Source organism: Stegostoma tigrinum, chromosome 7 (assembly GCF_030684315.1).
Source record: "Stegostoma tigrinum isolate sSteTig4 chromosome 7, sSteTig4.hap1, whole genome shotgun sequence".
Classification (NCBI taxonomy): Eukaryota; Metazoa; Chordata; class Chondrichthyes; order Orectolobiformes; family Stegostomatidae; genus Stegostoma; species Stegostoma tigrinum.
Window position 1 is genome coordinate 46,929,643 of NC_081360.1, and position 14,538 is coordinate 46,944,180.

Consider the following 14,538-nt stretch of genomic DNA (forward strand, 5'->3'; position numbering starts at 1 on the left):
CTTGTATTAGTACTTGGAACTACATTGTTGTTGCTATTACACAGAGACTTGGTTAAGGGAGGAACAGGATTGGCAGCTTAACGTTCCAGGATATGGATGTTTCAGGCAGGATATAGACGGTGATATAAAAAAAGGGGTGGGGGGGGGGGGGGGGAAGCTTAGTCTCCTTAACTAGTAGTGTATCACAGCTGTGCTGAGGGAGGACACCATGGATGGCTCATACAGCGAGACAATATGAGTACAGCTCAGAACAGGAAGGGTGCAATCACAATGTTTGGTTTACAATAGGCCTCCCAACAGCCAGTGGGAGATAGAAGAACAGATATGTAGGCAGATTTTGGCATGAAGTAAGAAGTAACAAGGTTGCTGTTGTGGGTGATTTCAACTTCCCATATATTGACTGGGGCTCACTTACAGCTTGGGGCTCAGATGGGGCAGAGTTTGTACGGAGCATCTGGGAGGGCTTCTTGAAACAGTATGTCGATAGCCCAACTAGGAGAGGGGCTGTACTGGACCTAATACTGGGGAATGAGCCTGACCAGGTGGTTGACATCTCAGTAGGGGAGCAGTTCAGGAATAGTGATCACAATTCAGTAAGCTTTAAAAAGGTACTGATGGTCGTCATGATCTTTAACTCATCATTGTCTACAGGAATAGTGCCAGACGACTGGAGGATAGCAAATGTGGGTCCCCTGTTCAAGGAGGGGAGTAGAGACAACCCTGGTAATTATAGACCAGTGAGCCTTACCTCAGGTTGTTGGTAAAGTGTTGGAAAAGGTTATAAGGAATAGGATTTATAATCATCAAGAAATGATGAAATTGATTAGGGATAGTCAGCACGGTTTTGTGAAGGGAAGGTCATGCCTCACAAACCCTATTGACTTCTTTGAGAAGGTGACCAAACAGGTAGATGAGAGTAAACCAGTTGATGTGGTCTATATGGATTTCAGCAAGGCATTCAATAAGGGTCCCTACAGTAGGCTAATGTACAAAATGCGGAGGAATGGGATTGAGAGAGATATAGCAGTTTGGATCGGAAATTGGCTTGCTGAAAGAAGACAGAGGGTGGTAGTTGATGGGACACGTTCATCCTGGAGACCAGTTACTAGTGGTGTACCGCAAGGGGCGGTGTTGGATCCACTGCTGTTTGTCATTTTTATAAAATGACCTGAATGAGGGCATAGAAGGATGGGTTAGTAAATTTGCAGACGACACTAAGGTCGGTGAAGTTGTGGATAGTGACGAAGGATGCTGTAGGTTGCAGAGAGACATAGATAGGCTGCAGAGCTGGGCTGAGAGGTGGCAAATGGAGTTTAATGCGGACAAGTGAGGGGTGATGCACTTTGGTAGGAGTAACCGGAATGCAAAGTACTGGGCTAATGGGAGGATTCTTGATAGTGTAGATGAGCAGAGAGATCTCAGTGTCCATGTACACAGATCCTTGAAAGTTGCCACCCAGGTTGACAGGGCTGTTAAGAAGGCATACAGTGTTTTAGCTTTTATCGATAGAGGGATCAGTTCCGGAACCAAGAGGTTGTGCTGCAGCCGTACAAAAGTCTGGTGCGGCCGCACTTGGAGTATTGCGTACAGTTCTGGTCACCGCATTATAAGAAGGATGTGGAAGCTTTGGAAAGGGTGCAGAGGAGATTTACTAGGATGTTGCCTGGTATGGAAGGAAGGTCTTACAAGGAAAGGCTGAGGGAGGGACTTGAGGCTGTTTTCATTAGAGAGAAGAAGGTTGAGAGGTGACTTAATTGAGACATATAAAATAATCAGAGGGTTAGATAGGGTGGATATGGAGAGCCTTTTTCCTAGGATGGTGACGGCGAGCACGAGGGGGCATAGCTTTAAATTGAGGGGTGAAAGATATAGGACAGATGTCAGAGGTGGTTTCTTTACTCAGTAGTAAGGGAATGGAACGCTTTGCCTGCAACGGTAGTAGATTCACCAACTTTAGGTACATTTAAGTTGTCATTGGATAAGCATATGGATGTACATGGAGTAGTGTAGGTTAGATGGGCTTGAGATCGGTATGACAGGTCGGCACAACATCAAGGGCCAAAGGGCCTGTACTGTGCTGTGCTGTAATGTTCTATGTTCTATGATGGATAAAGATAGACATAGTTGTCAGGTGAGGGTGCTAAATTGGGGCAACACTAATTACAACAATATTAGTCAGGAATTGAAGGATGTATTTTGGAGGCAGATATTTGAGGGGGAAAAAAACCATACTCAAAAGCCCCCCCGCATACCATAAGTTGCTGGGAACTCATGACTGACACATGCCTGTTAGGATGAAGAATAAGTATGGCTAGTTTAGGGAACTGTGGATAATGAGATATTGTGAGCCTAATCCAGAACAAAACATCATTTATTTATCAAGGCCAGGGAGGTTGGAAACACATGAAGCAAGGGTGGAATACAAGGAAAGTCAAATGTAGGAGTCACGAGGGCTAGAAAAAAAAAAGGTCATGAAAGGTCTTTGGCCCACAGGATTAAGTAATATCCCAAAGCTTTTGATACATCTACAAAAAGAGCAAGAGGGTAGCCAGGCTGAGGGTTGGCCCACAAGGGAAGGGAATTTATGTGTGGAGCCAGAGGAACTAGGTGAGGTATTAAGTGAGTACTTTGCATCAGCATTCAAAGAGAAGGATTTGGTGGATGATGAGTCGGGGGGGGGGGGGGGGGGGGGGGGTGTATGTAGTTTGGAGCATGTTGGGATCAAAAGGGAGGAGATATTGGGGGGTCTTGAAAAAAAAAACCATCAAGATAGACAGTCCCCAGTGCCTGATGGGATGTACCCCAGAATACTGAAAGAGGCAATGGAGGAAACTGCTGGGGCATTGAGGGAAACCTTTGAATCCTCACTAGCTCCAGGGGAGGTCCCAAAGGATTGCAGAATAGCCAATGTTGTTCTTTTAAGAAGGATGGCAAGAATAATCCAGTTAATTATAGGCTGGTAAGCTTTATATCAGTGGCAGGGAAATTATTGGAGAGGATTTTGAGACAGGATTTACTTCCACCTGGAAATCAGTAGGTGTATTAGCAGGAGGCAATGTGATTTTGTGAAGGGGAGGTCATGTCTCACTAACTTGGCTGAGTTTTGAGGAAGTGACGAAGATGACTGAAGAGGGTAGGGGCAGCTGATGTTGTCAACATGGCCTTCAGCAAGGCCTTTGACAAGGTCCCTCATGGCAGGCTGATACAGAAGCTAGAGCTGCATGGAGTCAGAGGTGAGCTGATAAGATGGATTTTTAAAAAAAAACTGGCTCAGTCATAGGAGACAGAGGGTTGCAGTGGAAGGGTGTGTTTCTGAATGGAGGGCTGTGACCAGTGGCATTGCTAAGGGATCCGTTTTGAGACCTTTGCTGTTTGTAATGTTTATTTTTGATCTGGAGGAAAATGTAACTGATCTGATTAGTAAATTTGTCAATAACACAAGGGTTGGTGGAAATGCAGATAGCTATGAGGACCATAAGAGGTTACAGCTGGATTATAGATCGGTTGGTGACTTTGGCAGTGAGACGGCAGAAGGAGTTTAAGTCGAGTAAAATGTGAGATAATGCATTTTGGAAGGTCTAATCCAGATGGAAAAAATATACAGAAAATGGCAGAACCCCTAAGAGTATAGGTAGGCAGAGGGATCTGGGTGTACAGGTACACAGGCCACCAGAAGTGACAATGCAGCTGGAGAAGGTAGTCAAGAAGGCATATAGTATGATTGCCTTCAATCGGCCATGGCATAGAGTTTAAAAATTGGCAGGTAAATGTTGCAGTTTTATAGAACCTTAGTTCGGCTGCATTTGGAGAAACATGTTCAATTCTGGTTGCCACAATACCAGAGGGATGTGGTGGCTTTAGAGAGAGTACAGAAAGGATTTACCAGGATGTTACCTGGTATGGACAGCATTAGCTATGGAGGAGAAGTTGCAGAAGCTTGGGTTGTTCTCACTGGAACAACGGAGATTGAGGGGCAACCCGATAGATGTCTGCAAGATTATGAAGGGCATGGACAGAGTGGACAGTCAGAAGCTTTGTCTCTCTTTCCTCTCTTCCACTCTTGGGGCAGGGGAAGAGTCAGTTACCAGGGGCCATGGGTTTAAAAAGGTGTGAGGGGCAAAGTTTAGGAGGTGATGCACAAGGCAAGTTTCTTTGAAAGAGAGGGTGGTGGGTGTCTGGAACTCACTGCTGGCAGATACTATAGGTGACTTTTAAAGGCCGTCTTGGCAAATACACAAATAGGATGGGAATAGAGGGTTTTAGTTGAGACAGAGAGCATATCAGTGCAGGCTTGGAGGGCTAAAAAGGGCCTGTTCCTGTGCTGTAAATTTTCTTGCTTCTAAAAGTGATTTAAAAATCAGCAGCTAACAAGAGACTCATTTACTAGGATTCCAGAAAAAAGCCAAAGAAAGTGACTAATCGGAACATTTATCTAGTCCTCAAGACCGTATTTATTGTTAATTGCACTGTCTCCAAAATCCAACTTTTTGGAATCTTTTCACAGACTCTCAACCAACGGTGAGAAACATGCTTCCATGATGAAAGCCCTTCTCATTCTGCCATCTGTAATTCAAGTCTCAAGGTATGCACATTATACATAGTTTCAAATGGTTATTTAACAGCTATAATGGTTACCAAAGTTTTGCCCCGTTCGTCGTCTTCATTTATTTTTCCACTCTTGCCAACATTACCCATAAATTGTGGGAGAGGTCAACTTTCAATTAAACACCAGCAACAATGACCTCTGACAACCTGAAAATTATTTGCACCAATTCCCAATTGCTTACTTGAAAAAGCTGGATGTTGGACAAAGTGCGATTAACAAAGTCTTGAGGACTAGATAAAAATTCCGAAAAACACTTAGTGAGTCAGTCTCTCATCGGTTGGTGATTTACAAGACTTTTCCAACTTATTTTTTCTACAATTACATCTGTTGAAATCACAATTTCAAAATCAGACTATCATGGGAAAATAACTATTAAAAGCATACACATTTAGATTATGTTTTGTATCAAGACTTTGACAAAAGTTGGTGCACACTACACCATGAAATTCAATTCACGAATAAACAGCACTGTTAGTTTTAAGTATTTATCAATATCTGGCAACTGTTTTAAGCCCACTCAATTCATGCCTTTCTTACATCTAGCTGTGACAATTTCAATAACATCCTAGTCAGTATCCTACCCTCCACTCTACATTATTCCCCGTTTATCCAAAACTCAGCCGCTCATATCTTAACTCACTTCAAAAATCTTATTAACAAAGATTTTATCTAAGCTGCATGTCCTCTACTCAAAAGAGGCCACAAAAGTCAGCCCCTCTCAGCCATCACTTAAATAGATCTTTGATCTGTTTCAGCCCTGTCTTCATTATCAGTCAGGGAATCAAGGATGATGAGGAAAATGTAGGTAAGTGGATATGAGGAATGTCAAATCACCCATGATCCTATCAAATGGTGCAGCAGGCTCAACGGGCCAAATGGCCTACTCCTGCTCCTATTTCTTACAGTCTTATGATAAAGTTATGTTATAAAGCAAAAGTCAAGAGGTTCAAGCACTTAAACGAATTAGCTCTATCACAAAAATAAAATTCGGAGGCACACTGCTCATCATCCATGCTTGTTGACATTGTTGCAATGGGAGCCAGTGTTAATGTTAGCACCCTTAACCTTGTTTTTAAAAATCAGTCCATGATTTCATCTCCTTGCCATCTACTTAGCTGCTTCAGCCCTATAAACTTTTGAATATCTGCATACACTCACTGCAGGGGTTTTATAGATCAAGTTTAAAATCGGTACATAAATAGCAGCTATGTCTTCACCATAAAGCTCTGGAACTCCCATGCAAAACCTTACCATTTCTGATATCCAGGATTTTTTTTTGAAAAAAACAGCATCAATCTTCTATAGCTTGGTCTTATCAATAACTTTTGCAAAGTATTTAGGACATTTTTTAAACTTGAAAACATGCTACATAAAATGGAAGTTGTCAATATTAAAAAAACCAAAGTGGATAATCAATACATCTGTCATATTCCTTTTCTCAGCTGATTAAACAAGTAATGCTTCTGAAATTAATTTACAATTTTCTTAAAATGGAAAATTTTCAAATAAATCATACTGAAGGCAGTCATTTCATCATTTGACCAGATAACCATTACTGGTTTATTGCAAGATATTGAGAAAACTGAGCCACTGTTCGAAGCAAAACACTCAAACCAAACCTTCTGAGGGACAGGTGAAAGCTTTCAAGTAAAATTTCAAGGAAGCTATTAACAGATGCAAATCTCAGATAAATTTAACCCATGTTATTGTGAAATACGAACAAGTTGAATAGATCTTACAGAATCAGACTAAGAAGCCAAAGTCAAAATTTATACTCCATGCAAGTCTTATACCAGTGAGTTCCACAGGAATTTGCAGCTCAGAGATATCATTTAGTCCACTGCAAAATTGCCAAACTTTCAAAACAACAGCCATGTTTAACCTCATATTCCCTCTTCTTGTCATCTGTAACCTTCAAATACCTGGTCAACTCCCTTATCAAAGAGATAATGGGAACTGCAGATGCTGGAGATTCCAAGATAATAAAATGTGAGGCTGGATGAACACAGCAGGCCAAGCAGCATCTCAGGAGCACAAAAGCTGACGTTTCGGGCCTAGACCCGAAACGTCAGCTTTTGTGCTCCTGAGATGCTGCTTGGCCTGCTGTGTTCATCCAGCCTCACATTTTATTATCCCTTATCAAAGAAATTAGTTTCACTACCTTTTCTAGTGGAGCATTCTGATTCACATCACATGTGTGAAAGCATTTCTCCTTCCCTAGATTGTTTTGTTATACATTTTAAAACAAATAGCAGTTTATAGTTACTAACACTCCCACCAAAAGCAAGTTTTCAAAATCCCTCAATCTGAAAATCTCTATTTGATCATATTAATCCTTTCCACTCCAAGGAACACACAATCAGGACATTTTTCACCTTCTCAATTTACCACTCTTCAGGTAAAACAAAGAGTTTCCTGATGTTCTTACTGAACTTAGTACTGACTCATCTTTCAGATTCCTAGTTTTGATATCCTCCCACAAGATGAACTTTTTTTTTCACATCTGTCTCATCTGAACACTTTCATAACTTTAAAGATCTCCAGATGACCCCTCAGCCTTCTATTGTCAGTTATGGCTTGATCGGTGTGAATTTTTTTTTCCATATTTCCTCCAATGCAGCAAGGTAATTTCTGTAATATGAAGACCAGAACTACATTCAGTCCTCCAAGGTTCAACCAAAGGTTCTGCACAAGCTTAGCAAAAATTGAAGCTTTCTAACTTAAACCTTCTAAAGTGAATCCCAACTCTTTGCTTGCCTTTTAAACATTTATGCATCTGTAGCCCTAGGTCCATAGAGGCATAGAATCTTTTAAACCGGAAATAGACCCTTTGGTCCATCCAATCCACGCCAAACAAACATAATCCCAAACTAAACTAATCCCACCAGCCCACTCCTGGCCTATATCCCTCCAAACCTTTTATATTCATGTACTTATCCAAAAGGTCTTTTAAACACCGTAGGTCTACCCACATCCACCACTTCCTCTGGACTTTCATTCCACACACAAACCGCCCTCTTAAAAATTGTCCCTCATGTGCCTTTTAAAATTGCTCTCCTCTCACCTTAAAAATATGCCATCTCGTCTTGAAATCCCTACCATTAACTCGATCTATACCCCTCGTTATTTTATAAGCTTCCGTAAAGTCACCTCTCAACCTCCTACGCTCCAGTGGAAGAAGTCTCCACTTATCCAGCTTTTTTTTTTTAAAAACTCAAACCTTCCATACACAGGAACATCCTGGTATATCTCGTCTGAACCCTATCCACTTAACCTTATCCTTCCTATAACAGGAGACATTACTCCAAAAGAGGCCTCATCAATATCATGTCCCACCTCAACATGACTTTCCAACCCTGAGCAATTTGTAGGATCCCATTTTTCTAATTAACTTGTTCAGAGATGTTATTACACACTGCTGGAGCAGGTGGGGCTTGAACTGAAGCCTCCTGCTCTAGGGGGTAGGGACACTACCACTGTACCACAAGGGGGCCTTAGTTTGTAGCATTCCCATTCTTTCGAACAATCTGCAACACCTGACACTTTATTAATTTGTTTGACACACTCGGGCCCATTCTGAGAGAAGGTTAATGCCATCTTGAAATTCACTAGTCTGCCTATTTATGGCTATGGTAATTATTCAGGAATTGTCAACAAACTATGAAAAAAGTACACTTTCAATTCCAAATAATTTGAGTAAAATGCTGAACTGGAATACACCTCAGCACCAATAAATATGTTGCAGTTCATATTCTGTTGAACATTTTCATTGAGAAACAAATTTCAGCCAATGAACAAATGCCATTCACCATTAAGCTGACCTTTGCAATTTCCATGAGACATCTTACTGGTAGTTGGGGCATGTAAGACATCAAAACAGCAACAGTATTCTTGAGAGAAACTTTGAATTCCATGGAACAGGGAAAAAAACTAAGCACCTTATTAAACTACAACACTGAACGGTAATGCAAAGTGTAAGGTGATGCATTTTGCTATGACGGAGACAAACTCTCTAAATATCACAACACTTAAATGAGAAATGAAACAGATGTTAATTTTTGGGGGTGCAGTTGTAAAGGGAGTGAATGAGCAGAGAGATGTGGGTCCATATTTGCACAAGTCATTAAAAGCAGCAGGCCAAAATGGAGAAAGCAGTCGATAATCGGGGCTTCCTTAATATTGGTATACAGTACAAGAGTATGGAGCTAATGATAAATTTGTATAAGACACCTGTTTGACCTCAGGTGGAGTAGTCACAGAATCATACAGCAGCAAAACAGACCCTTTGGTCCAACTAGTCTGTGGCAACCAGACATCCCAATCTGACCTAGTCCCATTTGCTAGCATTTGGGCCCACATCTCGCTAAACCCTTCCTAATCATGTACCCATTTAGATGCCTTTTAAGTGCTGTGATTGTACCCACCTTCATTATTTTCTCTGGCAGCTCGTTCCGTAGACACATCACCTTCTTCATGAAAAAGTTACTCCCACCCTGAGTCCTTTTCAAATCTTTCTCCTTTAGTTTTGAACTCCCCCACCCTAGGAAAGAGAGCTTGGCTAGTGACCCTATCCATACTCATGATTTTATGAACCTCTATACGTTCACACCTAAGCTTCAGATGCTCCAGGAAAAAAAATGCCCCAGCCTATTGAGTGTAACACAAACCTTCCAGTCAAAGCAAGATAGTTGTAAATCTTTTCTGTACCCTCTCAAGTTTAACAACATATTTCTTACAGAAGGGTGACCAGAATTGTATGCAGTATTCTGAAAGTAGCCTCACCATTGTGGCTGTACAGTACAACATGATAGCTCACTCCTATACTCAGTGTTCTGTCCAATGAAGACTAGTGTGTCAAATGCCTTCTTCACCTTGTCTGTGACTCCGCCTTCAAAAGGAACTACACACCTACACCTCAGGTCTCTTTACTAGGGATAGTTCTGGGTGCCACAATATAGAATGCACATGAAAGGAAAGAATCCAGAAGAGATCCACATAACTGCTGTTTCTCATTCTTGGAACCAGTTATGTGGATAGATTGGAAAGGTTGGGACTGTTCTGGATGGCTAAGAAGAGATCTGATAGAAGAGTTTTCAAAATCATGAGTGGCTGGAAAGAATAGCTAAAGGAGAAACCATTTACAGTAAAAAGGACTGAACAAAGACAGCACCAGGTTTAAAGGATTTGTGAATGCTGGAAATATAATGCAAGAAAACATTTTTACTCAACAGCTGATTACGATCTCGAATGCACTGCCTGAAAGTGTAGTGAAGGGTAGGTTCAAAAAAAAAAAAGGGCATTCAAGGAGGGCATCAATTCCATTTAAATGGAACCAATATACAAGGGTATGGGGAAAAAGCAACAGAATGGCACCAAACCATGATGCTCATTCGTAGAGCTGATGCAGACAATTGGCTGAATGACATCTTTGTGCCATAACACTTCTGGGAAAACAACACAGAATCTGAATCAACAACAGCTAAACAGTGAAGTAGTTGAACTCTATACAATTAACAGTTATTTTCCACTGCCATCAATAAAAAGATTTAGACAGAAATGGACAAGCCTTAAATGTACCTTTTACCATGCAAGTACACGAATGTCACACTATTCAATATCCTTGAATGGTGAATGAAATTGCAAGATGCAGTTCTTTTTTGCAAAAGGTCACAGTTGATCTACACATTTTAGATAGGAACTTTCAGTTTGGCTTTACAGGCATGCTTACCCTCACTTGACATTGTGGTGGAATTTGTACCTAAGTTAATGGACAGTACAACTGGATGATTGTAAGTTCTATTCCAATATAGGATCTCCAATACAAAGACAAAACCATTTTCTGAAAATGGAGTGTTTCATGTGGTAGACCAAAATAAGCAAAATTTTCAAATAGTAATTTATTCCTCATTAATATGTTGCAAAATGTAGAGGGAGTGTCTCCATTATAAATACTGGCATAAAAATATTACAAAAAACAATGTGTACCATTACCAAAATGGTAAAGCATATTAGAAAAGACCAAGTACACTCTGAAGGTGTAGAGGAATGGAAGATAATTGAACTGAGGCATATAGATTTTACTCAAATCTTCTCTTTAAAATCATACATTGTCCTCATTTTTTCCATAATACTTTTGTATAAAGCTACAGCCACCAAATGTTTAAACAAAAAGGAAAATTTGGGAAGCAAAGTTCGGTGCAGCACCAGCTTTTTCCTGACGATAGCTGAGATATTATACACCACCCCTGGCGGGTGTATGTAATTACAGTGGTATGTTTACATAGGTAGAGACATTATGAAATTTGAACGCAGAAATTAGGGGAGAAAGTTGATAAGAAAGTATTTCCAGATATATTATGATAAAATGAATGAGGTAAAGTAAAATAATCGCAATGGCAGCTGGAAGGAACAAAAATAAAGCTTTAAATCAAGTCAATAATTATGTTAGAACTGGAAACATTATCATGAAAAACTCATTTCTACTGGAATCTTAACCGTTTGAATAATGAAACAATTTCTTGGTCACGTAATATGCATAGGTGCCATCATTATACACACATTTGGAGAATTACCAAAAATTCAGAATTCACTTGAGTATAATCACAATCTGCATAATGCAGACAGGTATCTTTCTTTGCTATATTAAAACAAGTTAAAATTCACCATCACTACTCCAATATCCTTTTACAACTTAGCCAAAATATACTAGGTTCCAAAAATGCAATGCAAGTGCTACTTAAGATTCAACTGTTTGAGAATGAGTAAGCAATACAGTTTACAAATCAGCTCTGCACAATAAAAGTGCTGTTTAAACAGTCAAATTAAAATTGAGTGTATGACACAAAGGAAATTCCCTCGAGTTCCAAACATTGGAGATACAGGAACACAAAGTTAAACATCGTAAGCAATTCTCCAAAAGACTTTTTTAAAAAAAGGAACAACAGGTTCGTTAAAATAAAAAACTTTCATACCATACAACTGCCACTTTGCCCACACCCCAAAGGCAAACAATCAATAATTTCTAAACAACATATACCCCTTCCACAGAAATCTACCACAATTAATGGCTAGGTGAGGAAGATGATACAACCTCGCTAATGACTGCTATACATGCAGGAATCATGTCTGGAAGTGCTCCCCTGTACACAGCCATGGTTCACTCATCACCAATGCTGTTTCACAGTTATACAACCAACCTAGAATTAATTACTGCCTCTCTCATTAATGATGAATAATACTGTGGGTGAGTTGATGCTTTTGAGCTACACAGAAATATAAAATTATAAGATTTTCTTTTTTAAAAAAACAAGGTTATGGAAGGGAAATAAGTTACTCTGCACAGAGAGTGAAGAGCACATTTTGGCAACTTCAGCAGCCAGTGTTAGCAAACCTCTCAACATAAAAGGTAAAATAGATTACATGCTTATTAACAAATTTCCTTTCCTCGCTGACCAAGTGCATTTACCTTTAATTCTAGTTTTTGAAAAGTACCACTGCACACACCGCCTCCACCACCCACAGCCCCCCCTCATCCACAAATCCAGCAGAGCAACCTTTGGTCACATTCTCCAGTGATCTTTACAAACTTAAGAAACACTACTAATTTGTATCTGATTATATCCAAAGACCGTACTCTTGTCCTGGCCAAAGATCAAAGAGAATTGAAACCACACAAATTTATTCTGCATAGCATCTTAATAACCATATACATGTATTTTATCTATCCAAAATAGCTGACTTCAAAATTAGGTTTCAGGCAATACAACAACCATAGCATTTTCTTACATGCAAATTCGAAAGCATATGTTTTGTGCAGACCTTTAAACTTGAAGAAAGCAATTAATTGAAGCAGCATACAAGAAAACTAAAAGAAAATCTGAAAAACCCAAACTGAATTTACAATTGGGAAATAAACATTTACCTACAAATAAAGACATTATTATACTATCACAAAACATTACCTTACAAACATTAAAAAGTTATGATATCAACTTATGAAAATCCTTAGTGTTTAGAAAAACCATTCATCAGGTCACCGCACAAACTGCCAAAAGCATAAATATAAATCACAAAAGCAGCTAACATCTGTTGACATGCTGCCACCACCAAGTTCACATATGTAATGATGAGTAACATATTACTTTTAAGTTGTCCATTAACTTTATGATACCAAAACAATATTGCACCACAGGACAGTCTGCATGGTTGTCAGTAGACTACTGACAGTTATTCTTATTGTGAATTCACCTAGAAAAAATAGTATTAACTTATTTTTGTATTTCAAGAACTGTTTAAAGTTAACTACCAAATTGCTGACCATCGTGAAAAGATAAAAGTTTGTATAATGAAAACCACCGAAGCCAGCCTGCGTTTCCTGCCAAACACAAACTAGGAGAAAAGCTAACCGTGCATCGTTTATAATGCTGACCGACGTACAGCAAACTCATTGGCACGCTGTGAGAGGAAGCCAACAAATCCTACTAAAAGTCTGAGGTGTGTGCCTTCTCCCCGCTCCCTCTCCTGCCTGTGCCCTTCATCAGGTGAGCAACATACGGTCCTCGGAGATGCAGTCCCTCCTCTCCAGCTTCCCAAGTCCGGGCCGATGCTGTAAGCTGCACGGTTACCCCTCAGTGAGCTGTCAGTGATGTGCGGAGAGAGGAGGCCGATGCACTCGGCTCTCCTCGCAGCCGAGCCCATGGGCCAGGCCTGGACCACTCGAGCCCAGTCGGGTCTGGCTCTGACAGCTCAGCCTGCAGAGCGGTGAGCAGGGCTAGCGGGCCGGCGGGCACCTACCTATGTGAGTGTCCTCGATGTGCTCGATAAGTTCAGCCAGGGTGTTAAAGGTGAGGCCGCATCCGCCGAAATTGCAAATGTTGGAGAAGAAGGAGGCGGCGGCTAACGCTGTCATGGTAAAAATAAAAAAAACCGCGCCTGGGCAGGGCTCGGCTTCCCCCGGCCCACTCACAGCAAGCGCCGCCGAGTCAGCCACATGCACAGCGGCCGTAGCCCCGGGCTCGCCCTTCACTCCTGCACCTTCATGTTCCTCACAGAAGCGGCAGAGGCAGCAGCTGCTGCTGCCAAAAAACCGCCTTCATTTCATTGAGGCTGGCTCCGCTGCTCACGTGACCAATACAAGCATGTGGCTCCGCAGATGTTCAGCCAGGACGCAACTTCTGTAAACCTCCATGCACTAAAGTCCTTGAGAAGGGCGATACCCCGAAACGTTGACTGCTCCCATCCTTCAGATGCTGTCCGTGTTGTTCCTGCCTCCTGGCTGTCCACCTTGGATTCCAGCAGCTGCAGCTTTTGTTTTGGTCTCTAACCAAACTTGACAATAGCTACCCTACACAACCCTCCGGCAATATCTTCTCCTCCGCGGCACGCTTTTGACGACAGTTCAGATATGAACTGAAATCAGCTCCGCTAAGTTTCCGTGACTTTCCAATTTTCCATTGCCCTTGAAACATTTCCGTAACTTCGTTCTCAGTCATCTGTGAGCCAATAGCGTTATGCGTTTGCCTACAAATCCCTGGTGAGATTTGACATGGTTGAGGTAATGCTAGTACGGTTTGGTCTGAGAACTTCTCTAGGGATCAGGCCCTTGTTGAAACAGGTGTATTTGAGTTATTAACAACACTAACCACTTACAGTGCTATACTATCAGAGACTACTGTCTCTCCAACCTCAAAGTGGAGCAATTCAAGAAGGCAGCTCACCATCATCTTCTCCAGGACGATTAAAATGGCCATAAATTCTGACCTAACCAGCAATACCCACACCTCATAAATTTATAATAACATTAAGAACACTCTACACCAATTCCATTACACTGAATGACTGCAGGCAAGGCCTTTATACCGGAATGTCACATGCTATGATGTCATTGTTAACTGTTTCAAAGGTACCTTCCTGCATAGTCTGGAATCCATGCA

General features: G+C 41.0%; 1 protein-coding gene across 1 annotated transcript in view; it reads right to left on the minus strand.

The window, feature by feature from the left end:
• LOC125454353 (juxtaposed with another zinc finger protein 1-like) overlaps positions 1–14,154 on the minus strand; it is a 124,112-nt gene extending 109,958 nt beyond the window's left edge. The window contains exon 1 of the mRNA XM_048535032.2: positions 13,400–14,154. Within this exon, the coding sequence (XP_048390989.1) occupies positions 13,400–13,514 (115 nt within the window). The 5' untranslated portion in view covers positions 13,515–14,154. The remainder of the gene's footprint in view (positions 1–13,399) is intronic.
• Positions 14,155–14,538: the final 384 nt, after the last annotated feature.